Here is a 20511-nt window from a genome sequence, read left to right on the forward strand (position 1 = left end):
GGCTGGGCAGGTGAGAGTCTGCACTGCACCCTGACCGGAACCAGAGAGAGAGAAAGTTCTCCTGGGAATTCTGCTTTTAACCCCTCTGTGTTCTCAGAGGCGTGTCCACCCTCAATTGGTCACCCCAAGTGTCAGTATCCAACCCTGACCCCTGGCTGGATTGACCTCTTCCTTCCGAGAAAATTATTTTCCGCGTCAAACCCGACAGGGCCTCAGCACAAAGCCCCAGAGGGTCATTAAAGTCCTTGTGCTGTGTCTGTGCTGCTGAGCTGGGCCAGGCTCCTGGCACAGAAGCAGCTCCTGACAACCAAGAAAAGATTCAAAAGCACATTTCTCTTGCTGAGCAGCTCTTCTCCCAGCCCAGCAGGGCTGGGGCACTGCCTGCAGCCAGCCCGGGCACAGCACAGAGGCACAGAGAGCTTCAATCAGTCAGGGCTGGGAAGGGGCTGAGAAGTGCCTGGGGCAGAATCACTGCCAGCCCTTGGCACAGGAACCTCTGGCTGCAGGACAATGCAGCTGCAGCTCCTGGAGCGATCTCCTGCAGCTGGAACATCCCGATGCCCACAGACCCTGTGAGCACAACCCTGAGTATTTCTGGTGCAGGGCAGGTGAAATGCTCATGAAGCTCTGACATGCTGAGGGCTTCTTATCAGTCATAGAATATTTCCAAGACAAGGATTTTGATAAAAATAAGGAAATCCCCTGAGACTTTGTATTCAGTTTCCTACAATTGGAGAATGTCAGGGAGGGGGGATAAATATTAAAGGTGTTATTAATTTTGACAAGTGCCTGAGACATCTGAACTGTCACTTTTAGTGATCAATAGGTTCACAGGAGATCCCTATTGTGCTTTCAGCCACTCTGCCCGTGGACAGCACCAGCATCACTTTTGCTGGAGCCATTTGGCTCAGACTGAGCTGTCTTTTCTCCAAGCTGCAACCAGAACCTGCCTCCAGCCCATGCCCAGCAAACAGGCAGGGTTCTGAAGGACCAAGGAGAGGTCACAGAGATTTGGGGTCTGTGAGAGCTGGCAGGGAGAGATCAGGCACAGGGAAACACCTGCAGGAGGAAAATCTCCAGGAAGCAGAGAGAAGACCAGGCAATGAGAGAAAACAAACCCAGAAATACCGTGGCAGGCAAAGTTCAGAGATCTCCACAGGATTCCCTCCAGTGCAGCCCCTCCCTCTGCACAAGCCCCCTCCCTCCTGTGCCCCAGCCAAGCCTCTGCCCTCAGGGCCGGGGCTCCAAGGCGTGCAGCCCCTCCTGTGCAGGCAGAGCTGCAGCAGAGCCGTGGGGCAGCTCTGCAGCCCCGGGCCCAGTTCCCTCTGCAGAGCACAGGGCTGGGAGCAGCTGCCCGGCACTGGGGGCTCTGGCAGGGGGCACAGCTGGCTCAGGGTGACACAGCTGTCCCCAGTGCCCGGCTCTGGGCAATGCTGGCAGTGCAGCCAGGGAAGGAGCTGTGTGTCCCTTCATCCAGTGCCATCAGAAGGACACTTGGGAGTCTCCCTGAGATTTCAGTCTAAGCTGGGAGCTTCAATCCAGGATGCAAACCTGTCCTAGAGCATCTCTGTGTTATAGGATTGATGAAGAAAGGCAGAGGTGTTCTGACATTGAAAGTGCTGTTGGGATGGTGAAATGAGCAAAGGGAGTCCTTGGATTCAAATGTGGACCTGGACTGTGGTGGATCCATCTGCTCTCAGCAGTACCTGGAGCTTTCGAAGTTGATCACCTTCTACCTGAGAAAGATTTAAGCCCAGAGAAACTCAGAACAGGTCAGAATGCCAGGCCATCTCCCCTCACTCTTCATTCATCACTTTGCCTCAAAGAACTTGCTCTGTTCTCCCTGAGTGCAGCAGAAATGCCAAAGGTTTCTGATATCCAGGAATACATGAGAGACATGGGGGCAGCTTAAAAAGAAAACCCCAGAACTCTTGAACACAAAAAGGTGTCTCTGTGTGTTATGGAGAAGGGTGTATGGGAAATAGCTTTAATTTTGATTAAATGTAACTCCTCTAACTCTTCCCTGTCCTTTTCTCTATGAACAGGCCCCATGTGCAGGCACAGCAAATGTCCAACAGCAGCTCCATCAGCCACTTCCTCCTGCTGGCACTGGCAGACACGCGGCAGCTGCAGCTCCTGCACTTCTGCCTCTTCCTGGGCATCTCCCTGGCTGCCCTCCTGGGCAACGGCCTCACCATCAGCGCCGTAGCCTGCGGCCACCACCTGCACACGCCCATGTTCTTCTTCCTGCTCCACCTGGCCCTCAGCGACCTGGGCTCCATCTGCACCACTGTCCCCAAAGCCCTGCACAATTCCCTCTGGGACACCAGCACCATCTCCTACACAGTACGTTCTGCTCTGGTATTTCTGCTTATCTTCTTCATGGGAGCAGAGTATTCCCTCCTGACCATCATGTGCGATGACCACTACATGTCCCTGTGCAAACCCCTGCACTACGGGACCCTCCTGGGCAGCAGAACTTGTGCCCACATGGCAGCAGCTGCCTGGGCCAGTGGCTTTCTCTATTCCCTGCTGCACCTGGCCAAAACATTTTCCCTGCCCCTGTGCCTGGGACGGTTCTTCTGTGAAATCCCCCAGATCCTCAAGCTCTCTTGATCCAAATCCTACCTCAGAGAACTTGGGCTCATTGCAGTTAGTGCCTGTTTAGGACTCAGATGTTTTGTGTTCATTGTTTTCTCCTATGTGCAGATCTTCAGGGCTGTGCTGAGGATCCCCTCTGAGCAGGGACGCCACAAAGTCTTTTCCACCTGCCTCCCCTCACCTTGGTGTGCAGTTCCTCTTTGTCAGCACTGCTCACCTGAAGTCCCCCTCCATCTCCTCCCCATCCCTGGATCTGGCCCTGTCAGTTCTGTACTTGGTGGTTCCTCCAGCCCTGAACCCCCTCATCCACAGCCTGAGAATCAGCAGCTCAAGGCTGCAGTGAAACATGCAGTGAAACATTTCAGAAACATTAAACTGCTGGCCAATTTTTGCTAATCACTTTTAACAAAAGTCATCTTTGACACTTCTTGTTGGTTTCATTTTGGAAGTTCTTTTTCTTTGTAAAGTGCATTTAATATTATCCTCAAAAAAATTTCATTGCTTGTGCCATTTCTCACTTTGTTTCTCTCCACCTTCCCTGCGACTATAGACTGTGTCAATGAGGGGCTGCCTCTCAGTGACTTTAAAGAAACTAAAGGATTTCCCAGCAAAGTTTTCTCCAGAGATACCCCTTTTTTGACCTTCTCTGGAGCTGCAGCAGCAATGTCTGTGTGCAGAGCTGGGGCAGATCAGTGCTGGCACAGCAGCTGTGCCCAGGAGCAGCAGCACTTGGTGCTGCCAGTGCTGCTCCCGTGGCCCTGCCCCGCTGCCCTGGTGGCCCTGGTGTTGCTGCAGGGCCTGAGTGCTCTCGGGGCCGGGCACAGTCCTGGGGGTGGCAGTGCCGGGGCTGCAGCAGGGACAGGCCATGGGCACTGCTGGGGCAGCGCTGACGCCTCAGGCCAGGGCCTGGGGGCTCCAGGCTCCTTGCCCAGGCTCTCTCAAGAGCACGGCCAGGCCAATGCTCAGCACAGAAAACCCCCGTGAGCAGCCCCAGGCTGGCCGTGGGCAGGCTGGGGGCAAACAGCACGGCTGGTGCTCTGCAAGGGCCCTGGGGAGACGGGAAGGAGCAGCAGAGCAGGGGCTGATCCATCCCCAGTGCGCTGCACAGCCCAGGGCAGCGTCCCAGAGCGTCCTCATGGAGCTGCCAACAACATCCCCCCTCTGCAGCCCTGGCCTCTCCCCCAGCTCACAGAGGTGCCGCATCCTTGCAGGCACAGACACGGCAGCACTGGCTCAGCAGCCCCTGTTTGCACTGCACACAGCAGGCAGGAGCACCCACATGCTGCTGCTGTGGGGACATGAACCTGAGGGAGCACAAACGCCATCAGCCCCTGGGGCCAGGAAGGGCTGGGGGACGCCAGGGAAACCACTCAGCTTTGTCCTGGCCTCTGCAGTCAGCCAGAAAGTTTGTTCCCATCAGCTGGGAGTTTCCTGTCCCACTGCAGACGCTGCTGCTCAGAGCCAGGGCTGCCTGGCAGCCACCCCCAAACTGCCCTGAGCATTTCCTTGGCTTCATCTTTGCTTTCTTTACTCTTCCTGCTACAGATTTCTTCCTCTTGCCCACTCCTGTTCCCTCCCCTGCACACAGCCCATCCCTGTTTGCCCTTTCCTCTCTGGCCCCACTCCCCATTGCAGTTCCTGACTTGGCACCATGGGAATGTCCCCTGGGGAGCAGGATCATCCCACAAGTGCTGCAGGAATTGTCTGCAGGCTCCTGCAGTGCCTGGTGCTGCTCCCTTGCCAGAGGCACCCCAGGCCAGGGGGGCACATCTGGGCTGCTGTGTCTGGCTGTGGGGCTCCCTGTTCTGGGCAGTGAGGAGGAGCTGCAGAGGCTCTGCAGGACTGACAGGATGGGCTTTGGGGCTGTGAGGAGAAGCTGAGGGACCTGGGCTGCTGGAGCTTCTCAAGAGGAGGCCCAGGGCTCCTCCTGCAACTGCTCCAAGGGTGGTTTCAGAGAATCACACAATCAGCAAGGTTGGAGAAGACCTTGGAGATCATCAAGTCCAACCTGTGCTCTGACACCACCTTGTCTCCCCTGAGCCTCCTCTTCTCCAAGATAAACAACCCCAGCTCCTTCAGCCGCTCCTCACAGGATTTGTGCTCCACACACCTCACCAGCCTTGTTGCCCTTCTCTGGACACGCTCCAGCCCCTCCATGTCCTTCCTAAATTGGGTGCCCAGAACTGGACACAGCACTCGAGGTGCTGCCCAACAAGTTCCCAGCATAGGGGAAGAATCACTGCCCTGCTCCTGCTGGCCACACCATTCCTGATCCAGGCCAGGAGCCATTGGCCTTCTTGGCCACCTGGGCACACGGCTGGCTCATGTCCAGCCTGCTGTCCATCAGTCCCTGCAGGTCCCTTTCTGCCTGGCTGCTGTCCAGCTACTCTGTCCCCAGCCTGTAGCGCTGCAGGGGTTGTTGTGGCCAAAGTGCAGGACCCGGCACTTGGACTTGTTAAACCTCACCTTGTTGGATCTGGGCCCTGGATCCAGCCTGTCCAGTCCCTGTGCAGAGCCCTTCTACCCTCCAGCAGATCAACACTCCCAGACAACTTGGTGTCACCAGGGTTCCATGAGGCCCCAGAGTGTCCCAATGGTCTCCATGACTCCATGGGGCCTCCCAGTGTCACAATGTCCCTTTGGTTCCATGGGACCCCTTGGTGTCACAAAGTCCCTTGGATCCTTGGGCCCTGCAGTGTCACAATGTCACCGTGGTCCCCAAGGCCCTGCAGTGTCACAGTGGATCCTTGGTTCCATGAGGTCTGGCAGGGCAGCAATGCTCTCCTTTGTCCCAGAGTGTCACAATGGCCTCTTGGTCCCAAGGGCCACCACGGTGTCATACATGTTTCCTTCATTCCAGGAGTCCCTGAGGACCAGCACTGGCCCCTTGGATCTATGGGGCTTTGCAGTGTCACAGCATCATGACACGAGGTCCTGCTCTGTCACAAAGCTCTGCATGGTTCCCCAAGGCCCTGCAGTGTCACAGTGGGCTCTGTGGTCCCACCAGGACCCACACTGTCACAATGCACTCCTTGCTTCCATTCAGCCCCACAGTGTCACAATGGCCCTTGGCTCTGTGGTGCCATGTCGTACACAGTGTCACCATGGTCCTCTGAGTGCCACCAGGCCCCGCAGTGTCACAATGGCCCCTTGCTTCCCCCGGGCCCTGCAGTGTCACCATCATCAGATTATCAACCAGGCTGGCAAAGACCTTGGAGAGCATCAAGTCCAACCTGGGACCCAAAACCACCTTGTCACCAAGACCATGGCACTGAGTGCCACATCCAGTCTTTCTTTAAACACTTCCAGGTACGGTGGCTGACCCACTTCCCTGAGCATCCCATTGCAATGACCAATCACCCTTTCTGTGAAGAATATTTCCTGATGTCCAGCCTAAACATCTCCTGGTGCAGCTGAAGGCTGTGTCCTCCTGTCCTGTCACTGTTCCCTGGGAAAAGAGCCCGACCCCCAGCTGGCTGCACCCTGCTGTCAGGAGGTGTAGAGAGTGATGAGGTCTCCCCTGAGCCTCCTTTTCTCCAGGATCAACAACCCCAGCTCCCTCAGCCGCTCCTCACAGGAATTGTGTTCCTGACGCCTCTCCAGCCTTGTTTCCCTTCTCTGGACATGCTCCAGCCCTTCCATGTCCTTCCAAAATTGGGGGCCCAGAACTGAACAAAGAACTCGAGGTGCTGCCCCAGCCAGTGCCAAGCACAGTAGAAGAATCACTGCCCTGCTCCTGCTGGCCACACCATTCCTGATCCATAGGAGTGCCAGGGGTTTTATGGGGGAAATTGTGCGGAGGGGGTGGGGACAAAGTGTTATTGATAGTCAGCCATGAAGGGTGTTGATTTTCATATCTATTCAAACTGCACTAGAAGGTGCTGAGAGTCAATATCAATTGGACATTGCTGATATCAATCTATACACAGGAAATGGAAACAGGACAAAACAGTTTCTCTCTGCATTGTTTCGATTACAGTATATTCACTTTGAGTACATTTCTGAAATCTGTCTAATTCACCACAGAAATATTGAAAACTTCAATTATTCACAGGGGTTTTTCTTGTTCAAGCATTTTGAACAAATGCTTACGAGCTTTTTCCACTGAATTCCTGAAGTGAAGAGCTCAAGAAAGAAAAGGCCTCTGGAGTAGGAAAATTCATCAAGAACCCACAAGTGGCTGAGGATCCATCCCCATCAGAGCAGCAATGAGCAGAAATGGGCACAGCTTTGTGGCTGCCCCAGCTCTGGGATGGGCCCTGGGCCTGGAGCAGGAGCAGCTCTGGCGGGCACAAGTGGCACTGCCTGTTCCTGGGCACACAGCTGATGTCTGCCCTGAAAGGGGCACAGGTGTTAATACGTGTACATTTCATATTATACAGGGACATTTTTATTATCTGGGTCACTTACACTACTTTTAAGAAAGACCAATGTTTTCCCTCTAGGAACAGGAATTTCTTGGAAGTGTATTGATGGGAGAAGAAGAAATATTGATCTTTCCATCCTCTTGAGTCACCAATATTCTGTTTATTGCATCATCTCCCTCTTCCTTCAGGTGTTTCCAGCTCTCCTGTTTAAATGGCCATGTCTAAGGAAATCTGTTCACTAGACCAGCTCAATCTATGTCCTTCCTGTTGCTCCCAGATTTCCTTCTCTAGGTGCTCTCTCATTATTCAAGGTCCTCTCAACTGACTGGCTTCATGCTTTGAGCTTCACAGAGTTGTGCAGTCTTTCTGAAGTTCAAATAAATATCACATTATTCAACACCTTACTTACATTTATATCTATCACAGAATTACCTTTTATGTCTCTGTCTAAAACTGCTCCCGTGCAGAAATCCCTTGGGGATAGGGGACATATCAGATGCTGCTGGGACAGCACAGAGAGTTGAGGGAAGAGCTGTGATTGTTTTTAAACTGTTCAAATGTTCAACTTGTGTTTCTTGGCAAGAAACCTTTCTGTGCCTCTGAGTGTCACCAGTCCCTGAGCCCAGAGGACACAAACCTGATGAGTTGTGGTTCCCACTGCAGGGGCACTTGGACCTTGGCTCTGCACAGGAGAGCTCTTCATCCACTTTCCCTCTTTTCCTCCCTCTGGGCATGGAGGCAGCTCCTGCCTTCAGCCTGTGACTCGTGTGTGCAAAGAGCAAATCTGGGCAGAATCGGGGCAGGGAGGGTTTGGGGGGACTTTGGGATCTGTGCTGGGCACAGAAGGTGTTTCCATTGCTCTGAGACTGTCTGCTGTGCAAAGTGGATTTAATAGCCAGCAGAGGAATGACTTTTGCATTTGATGGAGCTGTGCCTTCCCTTGGCTTTGTTGGCTGGCAATAAATGAACATCCCTCTGTGTCTGGGGCAGCTCCTTCTCCAAGGAAAGCAGGTGGGAGTTGGAGCCAAGGAGCTGAAAGCTGCAGGTGCAGCCTGGGCTGGAGGGAGCTCAGATTTGCACAAGGCTGCTCTGAGTGCCAGGGCTTGGATGGGGGAAATGGTGGGGTGGGGATAGGAACAGTGTCTGATGGATTGTCAGCCACAAAGGGTCTTGATTTTCATATCTATTCAAGCTGCATGAGGAGGCACTTGGATTCAGTGTCCATTGGAGATTGCACATATCAATGTATTCATAGGGAAAAAAAACCTAAACAGGACCTAAAAAATGGTTTCTTCCTGCCTGTGTCAATAAAATACATTCACTTCAACTACACTACTGGAATCTACCTAATTAACCCCAAAAGATTTGAAAACTTAAATCAAATTATTCCCAGGGCTTCGCTTATTAAGGTGTTCTGAATGTTAATGAGCCCTGGGGCACTGAATTCCTGCACTGAAGATCTGAAGGCTGAAGAAGCCTCTGGAGCAGTAAAATTCAGCAGCAGCCTCCAAGTTGCTGAGGATGTCAGCAGCCCCCACTGAGGCCATCCCTGCCCAGAGACCCTGGGGGAATGGGCAGACAAGGAGAGCGGCCCTGGGGCTGGGACAGCAGAACTCAGAGGCACCAGCGGCTCCAGCTGGGAAATGGAGTGTGGGATGGGGCTGTGAAAGCCCTGCCTGGGCTGTGCCAAGCAGGACACACAAGCCCTGACCCCCATCCCCTAAAAACTCTCTCAATTGGACATTTAAAAGGAATTACAATTGTTTCTGTCCTCTGAGTTGGATGCACTGAAGAAATACCAACAAGAGATTCTCAGGAGCTCAAAACAATAAAACATCCTTCCTGACAACATAGAAGATAAGAGAAACTTTGGGAAAAGGTTTAATAGGTCATTAAATCAACAAAAAACATTCCTCAAAGCATTAATCCTCGGATGTAGGGAGTTTTGGAGGTGGAATCCCAGTTTTGGCCATGACAGGATGAATGATTTTTTCCTGTAGGAAAGAGAAGTGCAAGTCCAAGTGTTCTGGAAGAAGATGAGAGGTGGCCACACTTAGGCCAAGCCAGCCAGACCTGTCTCTCCTGGCACCTTTCGTCTAGGGGCTATCCTTGGACACAGGGCATTTTGGAGGTGGAATCTCAATTTTGGCTGTGGGTGCCTGGACAGGAAGAAGAGTTCCTTTCATTAGGAAGGAAAGCACAGAGCCCCGGTGTTTCAGAGGCAGATGAGTGGCAGCCCTCAGGAAGCCAAGGCCAGCCAGACGTGTCAGTCCCGGCAGCTTCTGTCTGGGAGCTATCCTTGGATATAGGGAATTCTGGAGGCAGATCCTCAGTTTTGGCCATGGGTGCCTGGTAGAGGTGGATGTTTTTTTCCCATAAGAAAGCAAAGCACATGGTTCCAGCGTTTCAAAGGCAGATAAGAGGTGACCCTTGGGTGGTCAAGGCAGCCAGACCTGTCTCTCCTGGCAGATTTCATCTGGAAACAATCCTTTTACATAAGAAAATTTGGAGAAGAAATCCCAGTTTTGGCCCTGGTTCCCTGGAGGAGAAGGACAGTTCTCTCCCATGGGAAGGAAAGCCCAGAGCCCCAGTGCTTCAGGGGCAGATGAGAAGTATCCCTTGAGATGCCAAGGTCACCCGGACCTGTCAGGTGGTCCCCAGGAAGCCCAACCAGCCAGACCTGTTCCATGTTCCCTTGGTTCCGTGGGACCCCACAGTGTCACAATGGTCTCCTTGGCTCCATCAGGCCCTGGAGTGTCACAATGTTCCCCTTGCTTTTGCAGTGTCACAATGGCCCCGTGCTTCCATGAGGCCTTGCAATGTCACAATGGCTTCGTGGTTCCACAAAGCCCTGATGTGTCACAATGGCCCCTGGGCTCCGTGTGCCCTCGCTGTGTCACAGCGGCTCCTCTGTGACACTGCGGCTGCACAAGGTCACCATGGACCCTTGGTTCCATGAGGTTCTGTAGTGCCACCATGGTGTCCTTGGACCTGCATTGTCACAACTGACCCACGGTTCCATGAGGTTCTGCAGTGTCACTGTAGCAGTCAGAGGCCCTGCAAGGCCTCCCTGGCGGTCACTCACCTAAGATAAGAAATGCCTAAGTCATGGTGACTGGACCAAAGAAGCCCCTCTTCTGCATTCAGACCCTTCTTACCTCTCTGTAAGGGTATCGGTGTATTCTTCTCAACTCTGGCAACTGGACAATTTCTGACACACCAGTACCCTATATAAACACCCATATCTGCCCAGTTTGGCAGAAGAACTGTCGCTGCATCCCTTCAGAGGAGCTGGCAATAAAGGACATCGCTGTGGAACCACATACAGCCTTTTCCTCTCTCTTTCCCTGTGTGTCTGCCAGAGGCACTTGTGAGCACAGAGCGAAATCACTGAGAGCTGAACTCACAGAGCTGAAATCACTCCAGAGGTGCTCGCTAAGTTGCCTGTGGCTGGGAGCTGAGCCCAGGGACCCAGACAGGCTGAGCCTGACAGCGCAGCGCTATCCGGACACCCACGGCAGCGGCAGCCCGGGGGTCAGATGGACCCCTGGGACCCCGGGCAGCATTAACCAGGAGTGACTGGGATCACAGAGGAACCATAAAGGAAGTTACTGCAATAATACTGGGACTGTCTGGGAGTGACTGGAATCATATTGGGAGTGACTGGAATCATACTGGGTGACTTGGAGTGACTGGGACCTTACTGGGGGCAAATGGTACCGTAATGAGAGTGACTGGGTTCATACTGGGATCATACTGGGAAGGACTGGAACCATACTGGGAGTGCCTGGAACTATTATAGGGATGAATGGGAACACCTGGGAACATGCTGGGATCATGCTGGGATCACACTGGGAGTGACCAGGATGATACTGGGATCACACTGAGTGTAACTGGAAGTGACTGGGACCATACCGGGGGTGACTGGGAGCCACAGGGCCCATGCTGGGAGTGGCCTGGGGGGAGCTGGGGGAACTGGCCCAGCTGGGGCTCAGGGTTGTTCTCCCCCAGGGCTGCCCCAGGTCCTGCTGCCACCCCTGGCCCCACAGAGCTGAGGGACAGGGACAGGGCACAGCTGAGGGACAGGGCACAGCTGAGGGACAGGGGACAGGGACAGGGCACAGCCAGGGAACACGGCCTGGCCAAGGGGCACTGAGCCCCAGCACTTTGGGCTGTTGCCCTTGGGCTCCCAGCACAGGCCCAGGGGCAGAAACCCCTCCAGAAACTGCTGTTTGCTTTCAGCTCTGCTCTGGAACATTCCCCAGGAGCCCCTGCAGTGGCTGCAGCCCAGCCGGGTGCCCGGGGCCACCAAAGCCGCTCCGGCAGTGCCCTCCTGCCCCAGGCAGGGCACGGAACACCCAAGGAAAGGCTCGTGCTGGGCTCAGGGCAGGGATAGGGCACTGCCCTGGTGCTGCCACGGGCACAGCAGAGCCGGCCAGGGCAAAGGATTGGGATCAATGTCCCATGGAATCCCCGCAGGGATGAGATTGAGATCTGGCCATGGAAATTCCATGGCAATTCCTGCATTCCCAAGTCCCCCATTCCTGAATCCCCTGTTCCCATAGGAATTGCCCTTCCCTTCCCACACCCACCTTTGTGCTCCAGAGCCTCCCGACCATATCTGATGTATTTGGGGGCCTTTCCACACAGGTGTGTCCCAGGTAATGCTTCATCTGCTCCACCATGACCCCTCTGGATTCCCAGCACCTCTGGGATATCCAGACGGCAGTGTTGGACACTGCAAAGCTCCCAGATCCCAGCTGGAAGGAGATGAAATCCCAGCCCTCGTAGCCGTACTGGTGGGATCCATGGACGCTCTGTTGGACAGGAGGTCACAGCTGGAAACCCCCTGCACTGTGTGGAGACCTGGGAACGAGGAGAGAACAGACCCATGGAGTCGTGTCCCAGCCCCAGGGAGCCCCTTGGAGCTCCCTGGATTCCCATCCCAGCCCCACAGATCCCTCCCATCCCCAGAGATCCCATCCCAGCCCCTCAGAGTCCTCCATTCCCACAGATCCCAGCCCAGCCCCGGCTCCCCCCACTGCCCCTGCTCTGGTTGTACCAGCCCCGTCTCCAGGTCACTGTCAGCCACGGGCCGGTTCCTGTCCTTGAGCAGGGTCTGGCTGTCCCAAAATCCCAGCTCTGGTTATCCCAATATCCCAGCTCTGGCTATCCCAGTATCCCAGCTCTGGCTATCCCAATATCCCAGCTCTGGTTATCCCAATGTCCCAGCTCTGGCTATCCCAATGTCCCAGCTCTGGCTATCCCAATATCCCAGCTCTGGCTATCCCAATATCCCAGCTCTGGCTATCCCAATGTCCCAGCTCTGGCTATCCCAATGTCCCAGCTCTGGCTATCCCAATATCCCAGCTCTGGCTGTCCCAATATCCCAGCTCTGGCTATCCCAATATCCCAGCTCTGGCTATCCCAATATCCCAGCTCAGCTCCCGCCCCCATCCCCGGTGTCTGTGCCTCCATCTGGCCCCGCTCGCTGCCGCAGCGCTCGCAGAGGGTCCCGTCCACGTCCCCCAAATTAAGGACTGGGGGACTCCTGGGCTGGGCTCCAACAGTGCCCTTCCAGGAACTGCAGGGAGTGGAAAATTGGGGGGACACAAAGATTTGGGGGAGCTGACGGGGCTGAGAGTTTGGGGTTCCAGGGGGGTCCACAGGCCAAGGAAAGAGGGGACATGAAGAGATGGCAGAGCTGGGAAGGAGGTTCAGGGGCTGAGAGCCAAGGAAAGGGGGTGCAGGGACTGGGAGAGCTGGGATGGGGTGTCCAGGGAATCCTGTGCCCAGGAAAGGGGGTGCCAGGGCTCCTGAACATGAGGAAAGGAGGGGCTGGGGGCTGGGAAAGGCAGGAATGGGGGCCCAGGGGTCCCAGGTCAGGGAAAAGGGTGGGGCTGGGGGCTGGGAGAGGTGGGGGATGGGAACATGTTGAGTTGGTGCCGGATAAGGGGGTGCAGGGGGGTCTCACTGCCGGGCAAAGGGGTAAAAGGGTGTCTTGGTTCTCAGGGATGGGGGTGCAGGGGGGTCTCAGGGTCACGGAAATGGGGGGGCAGGGATGGAGAGGTAGAAGGGAGTTCCAGGGGTCCTTGAGCCCAGGAAAGGGGAGTCCAGGGTTTCCCAAAAAGGGGTACCAGGGTGGGGACACCCGGGGTGTTTGGGAAGGGGGAGTTCAGAGGGTCTCTGGCTTTGCACAAAGGTGGGGCTGGGGGTGGAAAAGGCAGCAATGGGGGTCCAAGGTGTTCCAAGGCATTCCAGGATCAGGCACATGGGAAATCTAGAGGCTGGGAGCAGGGAAAAGGGGAGCAGAGGGCCCTGATGTCCGGAAATGGGGGATTCAGGGGGGTCCCTGTGCAGGATAAGGGGAGCAGGGGGGGTCCCGGTGCCGGCAATGGCGATTCAGGGTCCCGGTGCCGGGGTCCCACTCCCCCCTCGCCCGCCAGGAGCGCCCCCAGCCCCAGCGCTGGAGCCACCGCGCTGCTCCTCCTCACTCCCAGTATGATCCCAGTAGGATCAGTCACCCAGGAGCTGCTCCCAGTATGATCCCAGTACAGCCCAGTCACTCCTGGCATCCCCCCACCCCTCTCTGCGTTCCGACCTGTCCCGGCTCCATCCCTGCCCCTCCCGCGGCTGCGGGGAGGAGGAGGAGGAGGGAGGAAGAGGCGGAGCGGCAGCGGGAGCAGCAGGAGGAGCGGGGAGGATGAACCGCGGGGCTCCGGCTCTGCCTGAACTCGCAGCACCCCGGGAGCGTCGCCCCCATCCCGCAGGTGCCCGGGGAGGGGGAGCTGGCCCCAAATATCCCGGGGCTCCCTGGGTTTGGGGTTTTTGGGGGGATGTTTGGAGCTGGCGGGGCTCCAAGGCCGAGCCGCAGCTGCCCTCGGGGGGACATCGGGGGTCCCCGGGAGGTGTTTTTGGGGGGCCCGGTGCGGGTGGCGGCAGAGCCCCGGCGGGGCCGGGGGGATGCGGGTCCCCCCGCGGTGCGGGTTGGGCTTCCCGGCCGGGCCCTCCGAGCTCTGCCGGGGCCGCGTGGGGACCCCGGATTTGGGGAGCCCCGGGAGAGCCGCGGCTTCCCTGGGCGGGAGCGCAGAGAGAGGAGAGCCCCAGGAGCCCCAGCGGGGACCCCGAGAGGGGGGACCCCTGGCAGTGCCGGCACCCGGCAATGGGGGTGCTGGGGCTGGAGGGGCGGCATGGCCGGGAAAGGGGTTCGGGGGTACCGGGGCCGCCAGGGGCTGCTCCCAGCAGGTGCCCAGTTCCTACCCCTGTGTGCTTCCAGTTTCCTGGGCACTCCCAGGATGAGCCCAGTCAGTCCCAGTATCACCCTGCTCACTTCCCCTCACTCCCTGCAGGATCCCTGTTTCTCCCGGTATGAGCCCAGTCATTCTCAGTCATTCCCCATTGTGACGCTATTTGCCCTCAGCAAGTCCCAGTTGCTCCCACTTTTCTCCAGTGTGTTCCCACTTCTCCCAGTTGCTCCTAGTATAGTCCCAGTCACTCCCAGTATGATCCCAATATGAGTCCAGTATGATCCCAGTCTGCCCCAGCAGGGCCCCAGTCACTCACACTTGCCCCCAGCATGGTCCCAGTTGCCCCCAGCACATTCCCAGTGGCTCCCAGTGTGGTCCCAGTCACCACCTGCATGTTCTTAGGTACTCCCAGTACATCCCAGTTGCCTGGAACATTCCCAGAGTCTTTGCCAGGCACTCCCAGTTACCTCAGCATGGTTCAGCTACCCCCAGTTTTATCCCAGTCACTGCCAGTACATCCCAGTTGTCACCTGCATGACTCCTGTCATTCCCAGTTGCTCCCAGTTGCTCTCAGGGTGTGTGCATTTGGCTCCCAGCATGGGCCTGGCAGCTCCCAGTAACCCCCAGTCAGGGTCCCTTGGCACCCACTGTAATCCCAGTATGATCCCAGTCACTCCCAGTATGATGCCAGTGCCGCCCAGTGTGATCCCAGTTGCTCCCTGTCAATGCCAACATGACCCCAGTAACCACCAGTATGATCCCTATGACTCCCAGTCTCTCCCAGTATATCCCAGTCCCTCCCACTTCCTCCCAGTTACTTTCAGCATGATTCCAGTTGTTCACAGCCACTCCCAGTCAATCCCAGTATGATTCCTGTCACCCTCCATGGACCTGGCTCCTCCCAGTCTCACCCAGCATGGACCTGGCTGCTCCCACTGTGATCCCAGTATGATCCCAGTTGCTGCCAGAATAGTTGCAGTTGTTCCCAGTTCCTCCCAGTATGATCCCAGGTATCCCTAGAATAGTCCCAGTCCCACTCAGCATGGTCCCACTCACTCTCAGCTGTCCCCAGCCTGGTCCCAGCTGTTCTCAGTGTGGTTCCAGTCCCCCCAGTATGGTCACAGACACTCCCAGTATATTCCAGTTGGCCCAGTAAGGTTCTGGTGACCTCAGAATGATCACAGTCTTTCCCAGTTACTCCCAGTTGCCTCCAACATGATCCCAGTTTCTGGCAGTTGCCCAAAGTGTGGTCCCAGTCGCTCCCAGTATGAACCCAGTTTCCCCATTTGTGGTCTCAGTCCCCTCAGCACGGTTCCAGTACCTTCCAGTTGGTCCCAGTTGCTTCCAAAGTGTCCAGATTTTCCTCCCAACATGGGCCCAGTAGCTCCCAGTGACCCCCAGCCAGGATCCATTCACACCTGCTGGAATCCCAGTGGCTCCCAGGATGATCCCAGCTGCACCCAGTCCCCCCCAGTATGGTTCCAGTCACTCCCAGTATGATTCCAGCCCTGCCCAGAATGACTCCCTGTCACTCCCAGTGTGGGCCCAGTTGCTCCCAGTCACCTCCAGCATGGTTCCAGTCACAGCCAGCACACTTCCAGTCATTCCCAGTATGATGCCAGCCAGTTCCAGTAGGATCCCAGTATGAATCCAGCATGGGCACAGCTGCTCCCATTATCATCCACTGTGGTTCCAGTTGTTCCCATTTACCCCCACTGTGGTTTCAGTCTCTCCCAGTGTATCCCAGTTGCTCCCACCATGTTCCCAGTCACTCCAGTTGTCCTCAATTGCTTCCAGCCTGATCCCAGTTGCTCCAAGTAAGATCCAGTAGGATCCCAGTTGCCCCCAGCATGCTTTCAGTTACTTCCTGTTCTCCCCAGTGTGATCCCAGTTGCCCCCAGTTGTCCCTTGCATCAACCCCATCACTCCCCATATGATCCCAGTTGCTCCCAGCATGGTCCCAGTCATGCCCAGTTGTCCCCGGTGTAGACCCACTCACTTCCACTCGCTCTCAGTTCTCCCCAGCATGGTCCCCGTTGTTCCCAGTGTGTTCCCAGTCACCCCAGTAAGGTTACAGACATCCCCAGTAAATCCCAGTTGCCTTCAGCATCTCTGTGGTCATTCCCAGACACTCCCAGTGATCCCAGGAAGGTGCTTGTTATCCCAGTATGATCTCAGTCATGCCCAGTATGTCCCAGTTGTCTCCAGCCTGCATCCAGTCATTCCCAATTCCTCCAGTTTGCTTGCAGCATGATCCCAGTTTTTCTCAGTTGCTCCCAATAGCCCAAAGTGGGATCCCAGTTGCTTCCTTTCATCACCAGTATGAGCCCAGTAACCTCCAGTATGATCCTTGTCACACGCCAGCACTCCCAGTATGGTCCCAGTATAATCCCAGTAACTTCCAATCACCACAGTATGGTCCCAGTTGCCTCCAGCTACATCAGCCCAGTCAATCCCAGTATGATGCCATTTGCTCCCAGAGTACTCCAAGTTGCTCCCAGTCACCCCCAGTACAGGGATGCTGTGCATGGTGTGTTCCCAGTCACTCTCAGACACTCCCAGTATTAGTCCAGTCCCTCCCAGTATGATCCAGAGATGATGCCGGTGTGCTCCCAGTCAGTGCCAATATGAACCAGTTGTGCTCCACATGGTTCCAGTTGCCCCTTTCACCCTCACTGTCCCTCCCAGTCTCTCCCAGTGTCCCCCAGTTCCTTCCAGCATATTCCCACTCACTCCCAGTTCCTTCCAGCGCGATCCCATTTGCTCATAACTGCTCCCAGTCAGCCTCAGTGTCGTGGCACTCACCGCCAGTATGATCCCAGTCACCTCCAGCATGATCCCAGTATAAGCCCAGTCGTTTCTAGTCATCCCCAGCAGGCACCCAGTGACTCCCAGTTCCTCCCAGTTGCTCCTAGCATGATCCCAGTTGCTCACAGCTGCTCCCAGTCACCCTCATCACGCTCCCAGTCACTCCCAGTATATCCCATTTGCCCCCAGCATGGTCTCAGTTGCCCCCTGTAGGCTCCTACTCTGTGTCAGTATGATCCCAGTACGATCCCAGTCTCCCTCGGGGTGACTGCAGTCTGCCCTGGCATGGGCCCAGCTGCTCCCAGTATGATTCCAGTACAATCCCAGTACAAACCAGTCCTTCCCAGTGCTGCCACTCCTGGCATCCCCGAGCCCTCTCTGCGTTCCCCCACTGATCTCCCGAGAGGAGCCCCAAGGGCCGGCAGTGCCCAGGCAGGGTCCCCAGGCAGCCCCAGTTTGGATGTGCAGCCCCCAGTTTCCCCAGTTTGCCTCTCCTTTGGCCCGGGCCGGGTTCCCCCCTGGAACAGCGGCTGGGAGCAGCCGAGAGCCCCGCGCTGCCCGTCCCGACCTGTCCCGGCTCCATCCCCGCTCCTGCCGCGGGCTGCCGGGGCTGCGGGAACGGGAACCGAGGGTGTCGCTGCTGCCGGGGGAGGAGGAGGAGGGAGGGAAGGGCAGGGATGAAGGAGGAGCGGGAGGTGGGGATGGGGAGGAGGAGGAGGAGGGGGTATGGAAGGGGAGGGATGGAAGAGGAGAAGGAGGTGGGGATAGCGAGGGGCAGGAGGAGGAGGAGGAGGGGGGATGGAAGAGGAGAAGGAGGTGGGGACCGGAGACAGGAGTAGGAGGAGGAGCGATGGAAGATGAGGGATGAGGGAGCAGAAGGCGGTGGGGTTAGAGAGCAGGAGGAGGGGGACGGAAGGGCAGGGAGAGAAGGGCAGGGATGGAGGAGGAGCGGGAGGTGGGCTTAGGGAGGAGGAGGAGGAGGAGGGGGGATGGAAGAGGAGGAGCGGCAGGAAGAGGAAGAGGAGGGACGAAGCGGATCGAACAGAGCAGAGGGAATCACGCGGTCGAGCCCTGCCTGAATTCGCAGCCCCCACCTGTGGGATCATCGCCCCCCATCCCGCAGGTGAGCGGGGAGGGGGAGCTCGGGCCCGATCTCCCGGGGGGTGCCTGGGTTGGGTTTTTTGGGGGGATGTTTGGAGAAGGAAGAACTGCGAAGCTGAGCGGAAAAGGCCCCTTGGGGGGACTCCTTGGAGCCCCGGCAGCCCAGAGCAGAGAAGAAGGGGAGAAGGGAGCCCGGGAGCCCAAACAGCCCCGGCACACCTGGATGGGGAGAGCCAAGAGGGGGGAGCTTTTGGGATTGCTGGGACTCCCGGCAGCCTGGGGAGGGCGGGCAGCGAGGAGAAGGGGGACCCCCAATCCAAGCGTGACCCCAGCAGCTGGGACAGGGGGGAGCCCCGAACAGCAAAGGGGAGGGAGCAGGGACGGGGAACTCCTGGGAGGCTTTTTCAGGGCTGGATCTCGGTGTTTGGGAGGTTTTTATGGAGCCCAGGTGGCCAGGGACTTCTAGGGATGGACTGGGACAGAGGGAGATTCAAACTCATCGTGCTCATCCCTTGTTTTCCCCAAACCAGGATTTCCCATTCCCAGCCCCTGGGAGGCTGCGAGGAAGAGGAAGAGCATCTCCTTGTCCTTCCTCCCCCAGAGCAGGAGCTGAGGATGGAGAGCAGGGAGGACAAATCCCCGCGGCAGAACCTGGTGGAAGAGGCCGTTTTGAGCGGCTCCACGGCGCAGGAACCCGACGGGGAGAAAAAGCCCTGGAGATCCCGCACGAGGAGGGGCTGCAAAGGCAGATCGCGGGGATCTGAGGGGGAAAGACCCACCCTGGGCCGGGGAGGCGGCCGGAGATGGAGCCAGAGCTCGGAGCTGGGGGTCCCTGAGCAGCTCCATGATGGGGAGAAGCCCCACAAGTGCTCCGAGTGTGGGAAGAGCTTCAGCCACAGCTCCAGCCTGATCAAGCACCAGTGGATCCACACTGGGGAGAGGCCCTACAAGTGTTCCGAGTGTGGGAAAAGGTTTCAGACCAGCTCCTGTCTCCTCCTGCACTATCCGGTTCACACAGAGGAGAGGCGCTTCTGCTGCCCCGACTGTGGGAAGGGATTCAGGAAGAACTCCAACCTCACCACACACCGGCGCATCCACACTAGGGAGAGGCCCTACAAGTGTTCTGAGTGTGGGAAGAGCTTCAGCCGGAGCTCCCACCTGATCGTGCACCAGAGGATCCACACAGGGGAGAGGCCCTACGAGTGTTCCAAGTGTGGGAAGAGGTTTCAGACCAGCTCCGATCTCCTCAAGCACTATCGGGTTCACAGGGAGGAGAGGCCCTTCTGCTGCCCTGACTGTGGGAAGGGATTCAGGGAAAACTCAAAACTCATCAGACATCGCCGCATCCACACCGGGGAGAGGCCCTACGAGTGTTCTGAGTGTGGGAAGAGCTTCAGCCAGAGCTCCAGCCTGATCATGCACCAGAGGATCCACACTGGGGAGAGGCCCTACGAGTGTTCCAAGTGTGGGAAGAGGTTTCAGACCAGCTCCTGTCTCCTCCGGCACTATCGGATTCACACGGAGGAGAGGCCCTTCTGCTGCCCCGACTGCGGGAAGGGATTCAGGTTCAACTCCACCCTCATCCAGCATCGCCGCATCCACACCGGGGAGAGGCCCTACGAGTGTGGGGAGTGTGGGAAGAGATTCTCAAGGAACTCTCACTTGACCCGACACCAACGGAGGCACCGGTAAGGGAAGCCCTGCGAGTGCCCCGAGTGCAAGAAGAGCTAAACTCCATCCCCCACTGGAGGACCCACATTGGGCACAGCCCTGGTGACCCACATTCCCTGTCATCCATGTTGGGAACACACCTGGCTGCTTCTCCTTTTATGTTGACCTGCATGTTTTTCTCTTCTCAATCTCTCTGCTCTCCAAAAGCCAAGAGGGATCAATCTTTCACCTCAAAACCACTCACATCCCACTGACAACAAATGAATTTTAACCCACAGAGCCTCAATCCCACCTCAAATTGTTTGTTCCCACCTCAAAAAAAACTAATCCCACACCAAACTCACTCGAATCCAGAGCTGCCAGGGTGAGATGGGTTTGGGAGGAGATTGGGAGAAGTGGGATCCCAGGTTGGAGCGGTGAGCTGGGGATTGTGTGGGGCTGGATGGCAGGGATGTATTTGATAGCAAATAAAACTTTCAGACTTAGTGATTTCTTTGCCGTTCATCTCCAGTCCGTGGCAGTTCTGTTTTTCAGGGCACCACCTTCTCAGCTGATTGTGTTTGTGTCCTTCTTTCCCTCCCACCTCTCTTTGCCTGCTCTGTTTCTCTCTCCGTGTCTCCCTTGAGCCAGGGGACCTCCAAAGACCCTCCCCCAATTTAATTTCCTCAGGGACCACCCAAGATCCTTCCCTGATTTAATTGTATCCTCCTGTAATT

The 20511-nt window shown here is 56.6% G+C and overlaps 1 protein-coding gene and 1 pseudogene across 1 annotated transcript in view; both read left to right on the forward strand.

The window, feature by feature from the left end:
- LOC121468955 (uncharacterized) overlaps positions 1–20511 on the forward strand; it is a 2238800-nt gene that overhangs the window by 1682047 nt on the left and 536242 nt on the right. Inside the window, 1 exon segment of the mRNA XM_072920965.1 lies at positions 18962–19812. Within this exon segment, the coding sequence (XP_072777066.1) occupies positions 18962–19812 (851 nt within the window).
- LOC140681330 (olfactory receptor 14J1-like) lies at positions 2068–3062 on the forward strand (annotated as a pseudogene).

This window comes from Taeniopygia guttata, chromosome 34, assembly GCF_048771995.1.
Source record: "Taeniopygia guttata chromosome 34, bTaeGut7.mat, whole genome shotgun sequence".
NCBI classification, from domain to species: Eukaryota; Metazoa; Chordata; class Aves; order Passeriformes; family Estrildidae; genus Taeniopygia; species Taeniopygia guttata.